We start from the raw sequence: 19,502 nt of genomic DNA on the forward strand, positions 1-19,502 counted from the left end.
ACTAAATGCGGATTGGACTTCCTCCAGTACAGGGGTTTTCAAATTGTGGCCCGTTGATCCCCAGGGGCCACGAGGGAGTGGTGGGGGTCCGTGTAGATATTTAGAAAAAATAAAACAGAAAATATAAAAATGTAAGAAGAATTAAGTAATAAAACTAAGAAAAATAAATAAAAAGATTAAAATAAATAACTAAAAAACATTTTAAATAAATAAATAAACATAATAAAAATTAATAAATAAATACTAAAAATACATAAAATAAAATACATATTTGATAAAGTAATAATAATAATTTATACTATATTTATTAGTGAGAATTAAACTATTTTGGTCTGTATTTTTCACATTAATTTTGCAATGCCATATATTTGTGTTGTGTAAACACATTTAGACTAATAATCTAATGTCAGAAAATAATTTTATATCATTGAATTATTTATTATAAACATGTATAATTTATCTAATTAAGTTAAAATTTGATTTGTTTGATTAAAATAAATAAATAAAGCAATAATAATTTATATTATATTTATAACAGTGCAGTATTATAGTGAGTAGAAAAAAATATATAGTATGTATAAATCTTATATTTTACATTTTTTAATATTGAACATGAAAACATATAGCTGCATTTTATCTTATACAATGAGGGCCCCTCCCATGAGGATGATCATATTTGGGGGTCCGTTGCATCAATAAAAGATTAATGCATCTTTTGAACAGATGCATTCTTATATATTACGACGAAAGGCAGCCAATCACAGCGCAGAGATTTGACGCGCGCTCGTGTGAATCCGTCTCCGCTCGGCGGCTGTTCGTACATCTTCGTGCGAGTTCGGAATGTTCCGCCCACACCTCGATCCTGTCGATCGTGAATTAGGGCTGTATCTCGTCCCCTCTCGTTCTCTGTGTTGTTGTCCTCGGTGACGCGACGGAGGTGTAGCCTGACGCGGTCTCTTACGTGTCGGACTAAATAAAAGTGGAGCTCCGGAGGCCTGGGAGTGACGAGGCGAGTCTGTGTCGGGTAAGAAGAGACGCATTCGTGGGGAAAAAGATAAGGCACTTGCCGTTTTAGTGGACATGTCGCAATGCTCGAGCCGTCTGTAACAAAGAGATCATGGCGGCGGTGGGCATGTTTCTCAACAGCTCAGACTTGCTTGCAGACAATGAGTCAGTCAGGCAGTCGCTTGAGGAAAGCGCGACGGGTCTGCAAAGTACATGCGTTTATGGAAAGGATAGGAGACGCGTTGTGTTATGAAAGCGGTCGCCCGTCCATGCCACCATTTGATGGAAATACAGCTCATGAAATGCTCCCCCCCACCCTTGGCTCCAGCATTGGAGCTGTCCGTTACATTCAAGATATTTACTGCTTTCTCGCGCATGCAGAGCTCTTTCTGTTCCACTAAAACTCTGTAATCAATTGTGGTTTTAATTGGTAATAAAATCAGAGAGAAATTCGTTGCTCTTGAGTATTATTTTCTTCAAATTACTCCATAAAACAGCGATTTCGTGTTGCATACCTTCCTTCACAAGTCGAAACACGCCTGAAAATGCAAGCACTCGTGGTTATTGTTTTGCTTTACCTAAAAAATAGGCATTTAAAAATAAATAAGTAATTTTGATGGCACCCTGTTTGTGTGTGTGTTTTAGTTTTTTAACTAAGTCCATAAATACTTAAAAACCAAAGCTTAAATTGACTGACAGCTGTATACGGAAGTAAAAAAAAAAGGCGGCAAATGTTGTCACCATGGTTTGTTGAGCACGATGCTTAATATGTCAGTTCTTACATTATTACTCATTACAAAACAGACATAGGTCCATCAAAAGGAATTTTGTTAAAAGACATCAAGCATATTCTCATAGTTACACGTGTTGGCGCATGCGGCTACTTTTGCTAGTCGTATTGTAATCTGTATTTTTCACATATATTATTGTCGTGTAAATACATTTAGACTATATAATTGCAAACACTTCACTCTAATAATGTAAAAAATAATTTTATATCATATATTGTGTTGTATTATGTATTATATACATGCATAACTTAATTAAGTTAAAATGTAATGCCTATAAATACATGGATGCTTTATAAAACAACCCTTCAAGCTACACAATTGAATACTCAACATGAAACTATGACAAACCCAATTTGTTAGTAGGGTGTTTTTGTGGTCATACCATTTCCCTTGTCAGGAGACATTGGTGACCTACTCTGTATGTTCTTAGTATATTTATAGTATCCTGTGTATCTGTCAAAGTAAAAGATTTTTTAAATTAAATCTCCAGGCAATATAAATGACCATGGAGGCAGGAGCAGATGTCCAGCAGGGCGGCGACACTGCAGTCTCAGAGATAGACACTCAGCAGATTGCCACCTTGGCACAGGTGAGTTTCTTGGATCGTATGTTTTGCAAAGCGTTGCAAGGCTGATTGTAATTGGAACAGTTACGGTAATTATGCATGTATTTGTGGGTTGATATTTTAATTCAATTCAGTTCTAGCTTAGTTTAGTCTCTGTGTCTCACCCTGTTGTGCCTCCGTCACGCAGGTTTCCATGGCTGCAGCACAGGCATCAGCCACTGCGCCCACTGTGACCTTAGTTCAGCTGCCCAATGGGCAAACGGTGCAAGTGCACGGTGTCATCCAGGCAGCCCAGCCCTCCGTCATACAATCCCCACAAGTGCAAACTGTACAAGTAAGCCTGACGTGATGGTTCATTTCCGAGAAAATTGTAAAAAAAAAAATTTAATTATGTAATTCTGTGCCTGTTTTAGCAGACTCCAAATTATATGATGAATGAACAAAGGATTAAATAACCTTAATTTAATATGTATATTCTTCTGTTTGCTAATCTAGAAGATTTGATAGTTCAGAAATAATACAGAGTTTTTTTGCTATCAATATTCAAGTGTTCTTTTGTTGTCTCTGTATTAGATTTCTACCATTGCTGAGAGTGATGATTCACAGGAGTCAGTGGACAGTGTGACAGATTGCCAGAAAAGAAGAGAGATCCTGTCTAGACGGCCCTCATACAGGTACCTGAATGGATTGTAGTTTCGGTGCAGTGTTTCCAGTTAATTATGTAGACTCTGGCTGGGAACCACAGTTTCATAATGAACTAAAAATATTTTAAACTTAAATAACTTCAAAGATCTTGTTGAATGTTGTGTTTTGCACCATTGCATTGGCAAAACAATTGTGAGTTGTTCTAAAATCAGTATCGCTAAATGTCTTAGTGCACTTACTAAATCACAAAAGGCTGCGAAGCACGCCACTATATTTATACCAGCAGCTCACGATACGGTTTTTAAATAATATTACAGCGTCTCGGCTCACCTTGAATGCAGCAAGCTTCATCTTTACATGCTCTGCGAGTTTTCACATTGGCATACTTTCCAACATTTTTGTGGACAGATGATTACAGTATTTCACCAGATTTGTAATGAGACGTGTTTGTAAACCTGTTTTTTTCACTGAAACGGCAGTTTTCTGCCAAAATAACAGCTCTGCGGTTTACCTCTTGCAAGTGAAGAAATTAAGACAAAATTCGCAATGCTTACAAAAAATATTTACTCACCCTCAAGTTGTTCCAAACCATAAAGAATTAATTTTTTTCTGAAAAATGCAAAAAATAATATTTTAAAGAATGTTGGAAAACCAAACAGTTGCTGGTAGCCATTTACTTACATAGTATGGACAAAAATAGTATGGAGGTCAATGGCTACCAGAAACTGTTTGGTTAACTTTTTTATTTAATTTATTTTTTATATATCTTTTACGCACAGTTGTAAATGTGAACTAGTGGATTGACAAGAAGCTAATACTAATACATTCTAAAAATCTAATCAGTTAAGACACTGAGGGAAATTTATATGTTACTATAATTTATTATTAATATTTGTTTTATATATATTTATTATAACTATATAACATTTTTCATTTTGTAAAACTTTTTTTTTTTTTTCTTTACCTGTATCTGACCTGTAAATCATGCTTTACGGTCATTTTACTGTTTAATGTTATCATACACATTGCATTACCCTGCTCATATGGTAATAATTTTATTTGTGCAGGTCTTGAAAAAGGTCTTTAAAAAGCCTTAAATTTGATTTTAAAAATTTTGCAGATGCCCTGTAAATGCAAAGACTTTTCTCTCTGTTCAGTTTAGTGTCTAAAAAGGGGTTGGTGCTCTTAATTTTGCATAGCACACTACATTGATCCATTTTATGAATGTACAAAATCCCCCTATGTGGACAAAGGCCATCCCTCTGTTGTGTGGGAAACACTGCATTGTATATTATTACTGCAGTCCTTTATGTCCAGATATCAACATTCCTTATTGAAATCCTAATGTTCTAATTGTACCTTAGCACAATCCATTGTTCACAAGCTTGATTTGACATTTTGCAACACAGAAAGATCCTGAACGACCTTTCATCCGATGCTCCAGCAGTCCCACGGATAGAAGAAGAGAAATCAGAGGAGGATTCCACTCCAGCCATAACAACTGTTACTATGCCAACACCTATCTACCAGACAAGTAGTGGGCAGTACAGTAAGTTAATTGTTTGTTTTCTAGTACAAATGCACTACTACTATACAAAATTTGAAAAAGTAGCTTGACACAGTTAAATTTCCCTAAATATACAGTCAACCTCATGTAATTTTTTCCCCCAGTTGCTATCACCCAGGGTGGGGCGATCCAGTTAGCCAATAATGGAACAGATGGAGTTCAAGGGCTACAAACCCTGACCATGACGAATGCAGGCGCTCAGCCTGGCACCACCATCCTGCAGTATGCGCAGACCAGCGACGGCCAGCAGATACTGGTGCCCAGCAATCAAGTGGTGGTACAAGGTGAGATTTCACCTTTTCAGTTCTATACAAGTACATAAAACCTTGCATAAAATGACAAAAGATAAAGAGAGATAAGTGTACTGGTCTAGTTTCTGACATGTTGATTTAAATCTAGGCTAGGCTTAATCTGTATCCAGCAGGCAGCCACACAATGCATCTAAATGTCTCCTTGTCAAAACCTAAATCTGTGCTGCTTGTGTTTTTCAGCGGCCTCAGGAGATGTTCAGGCGTATCAGATCCGCACCACAGCTGCTAGCACCATTGCTCCAGGGGTGGTCATGGCCTCCTCTCCTGCACTGCCCAGCCAGGGAGGAACTGAGGAGGTCACACGCAAGCGGGAGGTTCGGCTAATGAAGAACAGGTACGATAAAAAACACATCTGCACAATTAATGAACAGCTCATTTTGGACTGTAAAGCATGACCCAGGTGAATTGCGTAAATCTGAGAGCAGTTTCTCTGTATTGAGGTGCATTTTAGGGATGGGCATTCCAAGTAAAAATAATATTCGAAAATTGCTGGGCATTATTTGATTATTATTCAAAAATCGCACCCCTCCCCCGCATGCACGCTCAAACACCCATAAACAGAGAGAGAGGGCGAGAGACGGGATTCACGCTTTGAATCTGTATGACAAACTGTTTAATTCAGAAGTTAAGGCTACCTTAACTCAAGCCATATAATGGTTGTAACGGGGCATTGAAATAGCTTTTGAACACGCGCTTGTTTTTTACTTTCACTTTCGAGATTTGCAATCACACGTACGGAGCAGCACTCGACAGTACTACCACACATTTTACAAGATTAGATGTTTGTCAGTGGTGCTCAGGATCTGCAAATCATTCTCCATCATCCTATTAGTCATCTCTCCTTACCTTGTTTATGTGGTAAGTGAAATGTTATGTACTGTAATGTAACAGGCTACAGGCCCCGATATACTTAAAACGAAGTTCGTTTTCGTTCTTCGTTTGGGGGCAAAAAGAAGTTTGAAAAGACTGAGTGACGGTATACTGTTTTCGAACCTCCCAACACCCCCGCGCTGCTGAAGGCAGGGTGTAGATTAACGTAAACGTGTCGTGACGCTCGCGCATATGCCCTAAACACAACAACGATGCAATGATGGTTTATCTAGGTCTTTTATTAAACTGGATAAATTATTACACGGTTTTATTTTTTATGTAGTGTCATGATTTGATCAAAACAAAGATTTATTATCGTATGTTCTTTTGGCATTTCGTTCATTGTATACCTTTTAAATTCGCTTATTTAAAGAACAAAAACAGCAGCAGCAGCAGTATTGTGTAACATTTATTTGAAACATATGTATTTGGTACTTGCTGCCTTATATATTTACTCTTTCCTTTCATTCTTTTCATAGCTTTGGAAAACTTGCATCTGATGTTTCTCTGCGACGCTTTTTGCATAACTCCGGGTCGTCGACACCAAGCTTCGTTACAATTTCTTTCTAGGAATGAAATGCTTTCTCTGAATCTTTAAAGTCTCTCCGCGAGCGATTGTACAGGTGCGGATATATTTGTGGCAGCTCAGCTATTCGACACAGTGTATTTATGTTGCTAGTGACTTGGAGATGTTGTTCTCCTGCCTGACCTTTTGTTGAATGAGAAACGAACCAGAAAAGAAAAAAAACGCACGTCAAAGAAGGTGGAGTTCCAGAACACACCCACCGATTGCGTAATTGCCACGGACCAATGGTAGCTAAAGGTGTTTAGGAGCCAAAACGAACTCCCCCAGAAAGTTTGCTTTGGTGAGCTGTTTCGAACTGCTGAAAACGAACTTCGTTTCGGCCTGATTTTGTTCGAAATGACGTCATATCAGTTCATTCTTCGATTTCGTTTGAAGTATATCGGGGCCTTACCGCTAGCAAGCGGCTCACCATGTCCCTTTAGTGGCTCCGTAGAACACGTAAGTCTACAGTGTGCGCGCGTGAGACGATGTGTTCAGCGCCACCCTCTGCTTACATAAACACGTCACCACCACATCAGCACAGAAAACATGAGGAAATTTTTTAAGACAATAATCACACAACCTATTCGATATTCTATACTTAAGTCAACTAATAAATATATATATATATATATATATATAGGGTAATCGTACCTATCAAGCTCACCAAAATCTACATTGAGACATTTTTAGTCCACAAGATATTGGTTTCAGTACAGGAAGTTATGTTAAAATAAAATATTAATCTCTCTCACAAAAATATTTAATTTAATTTTAAATGACAAAAGCATTTTGATTAAGATCGCGGGCCATCAGCAGAAAAAGAAAAGAAATAAAATAGTAAACAGCCAAAGGACGTAGGGCTGGGCGATATGGCTGAAAACTGTATCACGATATCAGTGTTTCATATCGGTCGATATCGATAATTATTGATATTTTTTTTAAGGTGGTACATCAAGTTCGTGGTATTACCAGTCTTGGCGGGGACGACGGTCTTGCATAATTTGCAGACGACATTTGGTCTGACTACGGTCAGACTTATAATATCCAAAAAACTGCCATACTGGCGAGCTGACTTTCTCTTTTATTTACAATTTCCTCGCTCGCTGCGGCACTCATTTTCTGCTTATGAAGAGGAATCCAGCAGACCAGCCAATAGGGTCTGGCTGCAGACGTGCACTCTCAGCCGCGTGTGCGCACTTAGACACGAGACAACGATATGGCGCAACCAAACATGATACTGTTACATGATTGGCTGTTAGCGTGTCACTCCCTACGTTGCTAGGTTACCAGAGAGCGAGTGCCTTTGTTAATGCAACCAAACTTGCTTCGCAGCCTTTGTTTTCTTCCGACGAAGAATAAAAAATATTGAACGTTTTATCGAACACATTTTTTATTGATATCGTTCACGTGTCTATCGCGATACATATCGTTATCGTTTTATCGCCCAGCCCTAAAAGGACGTAACTTATAATGGGAGATGGATCGGTTTGTGAAAGGGAAGAGAAAAGCCATAGATGAAGTTGCACAGACCCAGGCAGGTGCTGGTCATTCAAAAGCTAAATGCAGAAAATATGACGAGGCATATCTTGCTCTCGGCTTCACTCACCGTGTGTCGCGCTACAGTTGTCGCGTCGCGCCGTAACAGTCTACACTGGACGCGACAAAGTGACCGTTGCAAATCATTTTAATTTCGTGTCAGTACGTCATAAATAGAGCAAGGCATCAGTTTACCGTCGGGGATTTGTTGTGTCGTGCCACGCCACATCCAGTGTAAACAGTGTCCCTTATTAATGGGTTCCACTGTATTTGCCGCGCGTGTCCGGTGAAATTATTTGGTAGTCTGAGATTGGATGGGGATTCGGGGGGCTATATTTTTTATAGGTTTAAAAGGGGGGCGCGACCAAAAAAGTTTGAGAACCACTGCTTTAAGCTCAACTTAAAATAATATGAAATCTTAAAAAATTACAGCACTGTAAAACGACAGACCAGCAATAAACTGTCAATTTCTAATATTATGGATGTAAAAGTACATGTTAGCGTAGCACACAATCTTATACAGCTAGTCAGCTAACTGTGTTCTGTAGCATCTGCATTATGTTGCTAAAACTATCTTTTGGATCTAAGGTAATTGTTTCCCACATACAAGTTCCAGGATATAATATGCAAAAGTCTGAACATTAATCTCTTAATTTTACAATAAGTAGTGAAACTTAGTTCGACACCAAGGCTTCGAAGCTTGTATCAAAAAAACGAAACATCTCACATTATCGCTGTATCGGAGCTTGATTCGTTTTGCCAAGATCTATGACGTCCGAAGCTTCAGTCGCCTGTAAACCACGTGACTGCTTCAGTATCTGGTTCAAACGACGCAAACCTCAGCGCCGTTTCCTTTACACTATATTACATTATAATGCGTTAGCATTGTTTTCTTTTTATCCTAATTTTTATATTAAGGTCAAATGCACTTTGCCCATGAAATAACAGTCTAAGGACTGAGGCAGAGTTAACATCGACAGATCACAGATTTAATTAATGAGTTTATGTTTGATTTATTTGAATTATTTTAGTGACAGTACATCGACACAAATGAATTACTTTGACAATGGCCATTATGTTTATGCAATAAATTAAAACAAGGAATCTGTAATAGAACCAGATGTGAAACCAGCAGCTGTAATGAATCACAGCACTTTGGAAGGTGCTATTCATTTTTATGACCACAAGATGGCCACAGCATGAACCGTTTTAAAAAGCTTCGAGTAATGAACCTTTTTCCGATACAATTGGGTTGAAAGCTTCATTGGTTCAGAACGCTTCACTTCGCCATCACTAGTGAAACTTACCCAAAATAAAGGTTTAAACATCTAAAAAATGCACATTTAAGGAGCTACTCTTTTCGTGAAAGTTTTCAGACAGCTTTCAAAATGGCCGCCAGACAGTGTCAACACATGGAGACTCGTATCTAAGTGTGCAATGATCTGATTGACTTGAAATTATAGGAGGTATATAATAACAAACATATCAATTGGTTAAGACATCAAGTAGGATAATACATAATTTTTTCTTTTTATAATCTGAGCTAAAAAAATGGAAATGAATTTAATAGGTATGTTTACCCTATGTATATATATGCATTATGCACACAAAGTATTATAATTTTCCTCAACAACGAGGTGGTAAAATCGCTGTTTTTTGAAGTAATTAATTGTTTGTAGAGAGACGAGCAAATAAATGTGATCTTACTGCGATATTTCATCTCTGTGTCTGATTTGAAGCGGGCAGAATGGTAGAGCTAACAAACTACAACTGACGAAAATAGCTGTCATTTTTACCCTTCCAGTGAAATATTGCGCTGCAAAGAGCAATACTAGTTTTAACTTGTCTGCAACTATGCACTATGGGTAAGACCAAAGAGCTGTCTAAGGACACTAGGGACAAAATTGTAGACCTGCACAAGGCTGGGATGGGCTACAGGACAATAGGCAAACAGCTTGGTGAGAAGGCAACAACTGTAGCGCAATTATTAGAAAATGGAAGAAATTCAAGATGACTCTCAATCTCCCTCGGACTGGGGCTCCATGCAAGATCTTGCCTCGTGGAGTATCATTGATCCTGAGAAAGGTGAGGGATCAGCCTAGAACTACACGGGAGGACCTGGTCAATGACCTGAAGAGAGCTGGGACCACAGTCTCAACGGTTACCATTAGTAACACACTACACTGTCATGGATTAAAATCCTGCAGCGCGCACAATGTCCCCCTGCTCAAGCCAGCACATGTCCAGCCCCGTCTGAAGTTTGCCAAAAACCATCCGGATGATCCAGAGGAGGCATGGGAGAAGGTCATGTGGTCAGATGAGACCAAAATAGAACTTTTTGGTATAAACTCCACTCGCCGTGTTTGGAGGAAGAAGAAGGATGAGTACAATCCCAAGAACACCATCCCAACCATGAAGCATGGGGATGGAAACATCATGCTTTGGGGGTGCTTTTCTGCAAAGGGGACAGGACGACTGCACCGTATTGAGGGGAGGATGGATGGGGCCATGTATCGTGAGATTTTGGGCAACAACCTCCTTCCCTCAGTAAGAGCATTGAAGATGGGTCGTGGCTGGGTCTTCCAGCATGACAATGACCCGAAACACACAGCAAGGGCAACTAAGGAGTAGCTCCGTAAGAAGCATTTCAAGGTCCTGGAGTGGCCTAGCCCGTCTCCAGACCTGAACCCAATAGAAAATCTATGGAGGGAGCTGAAACTCCGTGTTGCCCAGCGACAGCCCCAAAACCTGGCAGTCTGACAGCCCCCAAGCACAAGTGGGCGAGCAATATGCTGATGTTTCATGTTGACGTTTCAGAGCCGACTCTTTCTTTTGAGAGACAATAACTTTATACATGGTGCACTTTCAGATTTAAAACTTTGCAGTATGTTTTCATTCACTTAGAGCTGTGTTACACACTGCATGAAAGGTAATTTTCAAAAATCCATAATAGGGGCACTTTAAGGGGAAAAAAGCTGGGCAAAGCGACCTGACCATGCGTGAAAAATTAATTGCCTCCTCCTGTTAAATCATGAAAGAACTGTTATTTAACCACATTATTTTAGAAAGTGGAGTTAAATTTCACTAGCGAAACGGATTACTGCCAGACCTGCTGAATGAAGAAATCACTTAAATAGAACCTGTCTGACAAAGTGAAGCATGCTTAGAGCAACACATCATGCCGCGATCTAAAGAAATTCAAGAACAGATAAGAAACAAAATAGTTGACATGTATCAGTCTGGAAAGTCTCCAGCGAACCACGGTCAGAGCCATTATCCACAAATAGAGAAAATTTGGAACAGTGGTGAACTTTCCAAGGAGTGGCCGGCCTACCAAAATTACTCCCAAGAGTGCAACAACGATTCATCCAGGAGGCCATAAAAGAACCCAAAACAACATCTAAAGAACTGCAGGCCTCACTTGCCTCAATTAAGGTCAGTGTTCATGATTCAACAATAAGAAAGAGACTGGGCAAAAACGGCATCCAATGGGAGAGTTCCAAGGCAAAAGCCATTGCTGACCAAAAAGAACACAAAGGCTTGTCTCACATTTGCCAAAAAATATCTTGATCATCCCCAAGAGACAAAAGTTTAACTTTTTGGAAGATGTGTGTCCCGTTACATCTGGCATAAAACCAACACAGGATTTCATTAAAAAGAACGTCATACCAACAGTCAAACATGGTGGTGGTAGTGTGATGATCTGGGGCTGCTTTGCAGCTTCAGGACCAAGACGACTTGCCATAATTGATGGAACCATGAATTCTGCCCTCTATCAGAAAATGCTGAAGGAGAATATCCGGCTATCAGTTTGTGACCTCAACCTCAAGCGCACTTGGGTTATGCAGCAGGACAAGTCAAAGTCCGGACTTAAATACGATTGAGATGCTGTTGCATGACCTTAAACAGTCCATTCGTGCTCGAAAACCCTCCAATGTGGCTGAATCAAAACAATTCTGCAAAGAAGAGAGGGACAAAATTCATCCACAGCGATGTGAAAGACTCATTGCCAGTTATCGCAAACGCTTGATTGCAATTGTTGCTGCAAAAATTTTCCTACATGGAAAATTACTTTATATATATATATATATATATATATATATATATATATATATATATATATATAATTTTTTTTTTTTTATTTTATTTTTTTTTGATGATCTGAATCTTTTAAGTGACAAATATGCAAAAAATAAAAAACAGGAAGGGGGCAAAAACCTTTTCACGGCACTGTATATACAGGGGTTGGACAATGAAACTGAAACACCTGGTTTTAGACCACAATAATTTATTAGTATGGTGTAGGGCCTCCTTTTGTAGCCAATACAGCATCAATTCATCTTGGGAATGACGGATACAATTCCTGCACAGTGGCCTGAGGGATTTTGAGCCACTCCTCTTGCAGAACAGTGGCCAGGTCACTACGTGATGCTGGTGGAGGAAAGCATTTCCTGACTTGCTTCTCCAAAACACCCCAAAGTGGTTCAATAATATTCAGATCTGGTCACTGTGCAGGCCATGGGAGATATTCAACTTCACTTTCATGTTCATCAAACCACTCTGTCACCAGTCTTCAAATTCAATCAAATTCAAATTAAAATTTTATTTGTCACATACATATACATATGTAGTACGACATGTAGTGAAATGTATTGTACGACTGTCCAACAAATTGTCCAACAAAATTAAGAAAAACCTCAAGTTTACAAAAATACAAATAGAAAAAGCACAGTAAACATATATACAGAAATAAACTAGCAATAAAATAAAATAACAAATAGATATGAGAATAAAAATAGATATGAAGAATAAAAATAGAATTTGCTGTGTGTATTGGTGCATTATCATCCTGATACACAGCACTACCTTCAGGGTACAATGTTTGAACCATTGAGTGCACATGGTCCTCCAGAATGATTCGGTAGTCCTTGGCAGTGACGCGCCCATCTAGCACAAGTATTGGGCCTAGGGAATGCCATGATATTGCAGCCCAAACCATCACTGATCCACCCCCATGCTTCACTCTGGGCATGCGACAGTCTGGGTGGTAAGCTTCTTTGGGGCTTGTACACACTTTAACTCTCCCGAATGTGGGAAAGACAGTGAAAGTGGACTCATCAGAGAACATTACAATGTTTCACATAGTCCACAGCCCAAGATCTCTGCTGCTGGCACCATTGAAACTGACGTTTGGCACTGGCACGAGTGACCAAAGGTTTGGCTATAGCCAGGCCTTGTATATTGACCCTGTGGAGCTCCCGACGAACAGTTTTGGTGGAAACGGGAGAGTTGAGGTGCATATTTAATTCTGCAGTGAGTTGGGCAGCTGTGGTTTCATGTTTTTTGGATACAGTCCGTGTTAGCACCCGGACATTCCTTTTAAGACGGCTTCCTCTTGCGTCGACAGTTACTCCTGTTGGATGTGGTTCGTCCTTCATGGTGCTATGATGACTTTACCCTGGATACCGTGTCTCTCGATACACCACAAAGACTTGCTGTCCTGGTCACAGGTGCGCCAGCGAGATGCGCACCAACAATTTGTTCTATTTTTGAACTCTGATATGTCTCCCATTATGTTGTGTGCATTGCAATATTGTATGTACAGCTGTGCTATTACATTGCCAATTCAACCTTCACACTCTGCTCTTACTGGTGGAATGTGCAATCAGTGAAGATTGGCCACCAGGCTGCACAAGTATAGCCATGAAACCTCCAACACCATATTGGCCAGTGTTTAAATTTCATTGTCCAACCCCTGTGTATGTGTGTATGGTTCAACTTGTTCAGCCATAATGTGCATCCATCAACAGAAACATGCATTAACCGAACCCTGTTTGTGTCACGTGTTGTTATTTATAACAAACAAACCATATTACAGATGCGTTGTCAGATTTAAGTTGAACCGCGGTCCTAGTGCGTGCCGAACCGTGTGCGGAGAACCGTACGGTTTTATTATTTTTTTTATATTTATTTATTTATTTTTTACCGAGAACCGTTACACCCCATGTATGTATGTATGTGTGTGTGTGTGTGTGTGTGTGTGTGTGTGTATATATGTGTGTGTGTGTGTGTGTATACATGTATGTATGTATGTATGTATGTATGTACAATTTACATCATAATATTATTATTGTTGTTGTTATTATTATATTAATATAATAATTATTATAGATTGTTTTAAATTATTATGCATAATAATAATGTTTATAATAAAATATTTACACATTTTAAAGGACAATAATTTTATTGCATATTAATACAATTTCTATTGATTTTTTTTATTTTCAATCATTTAAATAAAATATTATTATTGCTATTAATATTATTATTATTATTAGCAGTATTATTCTATAATAATATAGATTTTTGTTGTCAATTTTACTGCAGTCATGACTATCTAGCACCACTGTTGTGTTCTCCCTTAAAACCCTAACGTAGAATCCTTTGATTTTTGTTACAATTAAAAAAAAAAAAAAGATTAAAATGTGGAGTAAATGTTGCATTTTTTGTTTGAGTGACTCCTGTGGTGTCCATTGTAATCGCCTGACTGTAATAATATGTTTCCACCACAGGGAGGCAGCACGGGAGTGCCGCAGGAAAAAGAAAGAGTACGTTAAATGTCTGGAAAACAGAGTGGCTGTGCTGGAGAATCAGAACAAAACGCTCATCGAGGAGCTCAAAGCTCTAAAGGACCTTTACTGCCACAAATCTGAATAATGGCCCTCACACATACATCCTGAACGGTTCTCTTCTGGTGCCTCAAGAGACAGAGACTCTGAACGTAACACAGGCACCTGCACAGCATCTCTGTCTCTTTTCATTTCTATTTCTTTTTTAAATATTATCTTCTGTAAAAAAAAAAAAAATCTAGTTATCAGGAATACATTGTAAGTTTGGAAGTGTAAACTTTATTTACTTTTTTCTCTTCAGAAGAAAGAAAAAAAAATGAAATGCAGGGTACAGTTTCGTTATCAAACACGTTACCCTACTTAAGAAGCATTGCGAACCATAAAGAGCACCTTTCAGCTGCAGCCGTGACAGGGAATGAATGTTTGTGTGGGTTTATCATGGAAACAGCCCAAGGTGCTGCTTCTGAGACCTGCTCCTGTCACTCTGAGGTTCCCATTTGAAAGACTTTCCCACACTGCACCAGTTGTTGATGGCGCTGCCTGCGAGCATGATCAAACAGGGATGGAGTTTCTCACTTTTGCAGAATGGGTCTTTAATGATTGAGATTAAATCAGCTGTGCTCTCACCTGTTGTTTTACTGCTTCAGTTACTAATACATATACTCATATTTTTGTTCTTATAAAGACACACACACACACACACATATATATATATATATATATATGTGTGTAAATATGTATATATATGTATGTATGTCTCTGATATGATTTGGATTGGTATAGAATGCGCCATTGTCTACTTTTTCTTAAGCAGTGTTGCTTTTGTTACTATAAGTGCTATAAGGAATAAACTCGGTCACATTTGTTAACAAAAATAGGTGGATGCTTTCAAACATGGAATGATGACATTTGAAAAAGTGTTGTAAAAAAGTAAATGAAATATACTATGTGATTTTTCAATGAGCATTTGATAGCCCATAATCAGAAAATCATTTTTTTAACTTATATTGGAATTTGCTCATCTATGCCAGACTTTACAGGTCATTTTGGTGCCATCTACACTGATCAGAGACTAATTGTGTTGATTCCCTTATAATTTGGGCAAAGATTTTGATATACAAAACTGATCTCTGATCAGTGGAAAAGTTAGTTTGCGTTTGTTTTTTCTTTTCCTTCCACATTTCAGTGATAAATGCTATTGTTATTCTCTTCTGTCTTTTGCGATAACATGTAGCTGTCCACAACTACAATGTAAATTTAATTTTTAAGCGTTTTTTGTTTTAACATTTCTGTTTTTTTTTTTGTTGGGGGGATTATGTGTTGTATTTTTAAGATATGTTGCTTATGTGTAACCTAAATGAGTTAAAAAGCATTCTGGTGCAGTCTTTCATCAACAATTATATATTTGGCAGCTGTTCATAATCAAATGTGTTGAGGTAGTTTTTATTTTGCATTTAATGTTTGTGAAGATTTAATATCATTATTTAATCTTCACTTCAGTCCAGGGTTGTTCCGTCCTTCTTCTTGGAGACCTGCAAATCCATTTCAAACCAGTTTACACCTGTCTGTAATTGGTTAGCTAGCTGCAGAAAGGTCTGAACAATAGTATATTACTATTCTAACAAGTACAGTTCAAAAGTTTGGGTAGTATGATTTTTTATTAATAGATTAATACATGTATTCAGCCAGTATGCATTAAATTGGTCAAAAAGTAAAGATATTAAAATATTTCAGTTTCTATTTTAAGTAAATGTTCTTTGTAAGTTTCTATTCATCAAAGAATTATGATAATAATTGATAATCAGAAATATTTATTGGACACTGAATCCGCATAGAATATTTACTAAATGTGACCCTGGACCACAAAACCAGTCATAAGGGTCAATTTTTCGAAATTGAGATTTATACATCATCTGAAAGCTGAATAAATAAGCTTTCCATTGATGTGTAGTTTATTATGGGACAATATTTGGCCGAAATACAACTATTTGAAAATCTGGAATCTGCAAAAAAAATCTAAATATTGAGAAAATCGCCTGTAAATTTGTCCAAATTAAGTCCTTAGCAATGCATATTACTAATAAAAAAATTAAGTTTTGATATATTTACAGTAGGAAATTTACAAAATATCTTCATGGAACTTAATTTACCCTTCTTTACTTAATATCCTAATGATTTTTGGCATAAAACAAAAATCAATAATTTTGACCCATACAATGTATTTTTAGCTATTGCTACAAATATACCCCAGCGACTTAAAACTGGTGTTGTGGTCCAGGGTGACAAATGGTCATGTGACACTGAAAACTGGAGTAATGGCTGCTGAAAAATCAACAATATTTTATATTACCATTAAAACAAAATAATTATTGTGAATTGTATTATCGCTTAATGAAGTGACAGATTTTGATTAAATAAATCCAGCCTTGGTGAGCATGAGATAATAAACAGCATATTGTTTTCAGTATGCACATTTGCTATGCATATAATATCCAGATGCCCTATTTGCAACAAAATAAAGGAACAGTAAACTGCAACAAGATTGTATACGACAATAAAATGCGCTCAACTTCACCTACACATTTCCAGAATGATAAACTGAAGTAACTAACAACTTTTACACAAATGATTAAAATGCTAAAACCCATGTTTATTTCCAAAAGATAATTAAAGTTAAACTAAATATGTAGTGCTTTGCTATTGCCAGTGTTGGGGGTAACGCATTACAAGTAACGCGAGTTACGTAATCAGATTACCTTTTTCAAGTAACTAGTAAAGTAACGCATTACTTTTTAATTTACAAGAAAATATCTGAGTTACTTTTTAAAAATGTAACGCCAGTTACTTGTTTCCCATTTATTGACTGACAGCTCTCCTGTCCTCATATTGGGAGAAATCGGAAGTACAAAGGCGTTGTGTGAGCTGTGTGAACATGTAGTTCTAGACTAAATGTGAATGTGCATTAATTCATCCCACTCACAAAAAAACTGATTTAGTATTTATCAAAATGAATTAAAACAGTGAAATGCAAATTCAGAATATGACGCAAACCTGCAATAATTAAATATGTTAATCAACACAAATGTATCTAATCCCATTTTATTAACCTGACCTTTGATGATCCAGTTCAGCCATACTAATAGGCAAAAATGACTTTAGATAAACTAACATTTATGCTTCATTGTTTTTTTATTGCTGAAGAGTGTTGAACCTTCTCTTGCATTCTGCTGTACAGACGTGAATTTACTTTTCCTTCAGCCTGAGGCTTATTCATTACACTTTTTGGTGTGAAAGGGCTTTTACATTTGCTATAAATAGAACTTCTTATATTAAAAAATCAATCCCTGCTCATATTTAAAAAGTAATGCGAAAGTAACGTAACATTACTTTCCATAAAAAGTAACTAAGTAACGTAATTAGTTACTTTTTTAGGGAGTAACGCAATATTGTAATGCATTACTTTCAAAAGTAACTTTCCCTAAGACTGGCTATTTCACAAAATATTAAAATACATTGTACATTTTAAAGCAATCTCAGAATGCAGTTGTAAGGCTGTTTATCGTGAGTATCTGAATGAATTGAAAAAGCAAGATACCTTACTGCTTTAAATTCACTCACCTACAGTTTGTGTAAATTAAAAACAAACATATGACATCGTCTTTGGTGTCTAAACAGCATAATACAAAGTGTTTTATTCTATAAGAGACAGAAATCTAAATTTTCTGCTTTGAGAAGACCTGATTGCTTGAGAAGGGTCTGGCTGCAGACTTGCACTTGCACTCTCAGTACTTGCACTCTCAGACACTTGCGCTTCCACGAGTGACGTCACTTGCAGTCTTTTTTATTTTGTTCTATTTACTTTTTAGTTTGAATCGCTCAACATTTTACAACAGTAGCTAGGTGGTGAAGACAAGAAAAAAGAAACTAAATTACAATGTCACTTGCAATCGCCGCTTGCACTATGCTTGCACTACCTGTGACGTCACTTGCATTCGACACGAATTGTGTGCGTTGCCAATGGAGACAAGACGCTGTGGTGATTAAACGATTAAAGCTAATTTAGTACAATAACGAACAGGGTCCTTCAAGTTATCTGTAGGACAAAAATGAAAAGACCCGCAAATCCGTGGCTACAGAACAGCAGAATGTAAACGCAATGCGCAAAGTTTCTCGTTAAGCGTTTTCATCCTGCAGAAAACCATAAACACTTAATATGGCTTAATGTGTTAAGATAGTGCTATTAAAATATCAAATTCAATATACAGTTTATTGATATAATGAATATGTATAGTATTTTATACTCGTTAATTCGTATCGAATGCAAGTGACGTCGCAGGTAGCGGAGAGTGCAAGTGACATTGTAATTTAGTTTATTTTTTCTTGTCTTCACCACCTAGCTACTGTTGTAAAATGTTGAGAGATTCAAAGAAAAAAATAATCAATAAATAGAACAAAATAAAAAAGACTGCAAGTGACGTCACTTGCGGAAGTGCGCAGGTGTCTGAGAGTGCAAGTCTGAGCGTGCAAGTGCAAGTCTGCAGCCAGACCCTATTGGATTGCTTTGTGGCATTGCTTGCAACAGAACAGCACAGAGCTCCCCGTTTGCTTGTTCTGTTACTCAGAGCGTTTTACCTTCACGCTCAGTGATCAAGGTCTCCAGCAGTCTTTGATAGTAGCCACAGGCAAACTTGTTCTTAAAACAGATTAGGGTACTAAATGGTGCTAAACGGACTCTCGGTGTAAACCTTTATCTCAACCCCTTGTCTATGAATCTGGGGGTTTGATTGCCATTAAAGCAAAATGAGAGGCTTAAATTAAAATGTTCTTTGATCAATGATTATAGACTCCAGTAATTAGCACTAGTTCATATTAGTAATACCTTAAATGATTAAAAATTATAATTTGTGTCAAGGGTTAATTATAGCTTTTTCATGCAGTCTAGAAATTAATGATCTTCTTTGCTTATTTCTGTCTAGGACATTAAAAATGGAGAGGAGTAGCCTATATCGGTATAT

At 37.5% G+C, this 19,502-nt stretch overlaps 1 protein-coding gene across 2 annotated transcripts; it reads left to right on the forward strand.

Annotated features, from left to right (window-relative positions):
* Nucleotides 1–853: 853 nt before the first annotated feature.
* LOC306874398 (cyclic AMP-responsive element-binding protein 1-like) lies at nt 854–15,112 on the forward strand. 2 transcript variants are annotated; one of them, XM_079424415.1, is made up of 8 exons: nt 854–1,024; nt 2,287–2,385; nt 2,549–2,695; nt 2,935–3,035; nt 4,416–4,555; nt 4,678–4,857; nt 5,065–5,218; nt 13,266–13,683. In XM_079424415.1, the coding sequence occupies exons 2-8, from the start codon at nt 2,296–2,298 to the stop codon at nt 13,528–13,530; spliced, it is 1,077 nt and encodes a 358-aa protein (XP_079280541.1). In that variant the 5' UTR covers nt 854–1,024; nt 2,287–2,295; the 3' UTR covers nt 13,531–13,683. The 2 variants fall into 2 exon arrangements, with proteins under 2 accessions (XP_079280541.1, XP_079280542.1); XM_079424416.1 differs by lacking the exon at nt 13,266–13,683 and adding an exon at nt 14,431–15,112 and having other exon boundaries at nt 862–1,024.
* Nucleotides 15,113–19,502: the final 4,390 nt, after the last annotated feature.

The sequence above is a fragment of the Barbus barbus genome (assembly GCF_936440315.1).
Source record: "Barbus barbus genome assembly, chromosome: 8".
NCBI classification, from domain to species: Eukaryota; Metazoa; Chordata; class Actinopteri; order Cypriniformes; family Cyprinidae; genus Barbus; species Barbus barbus.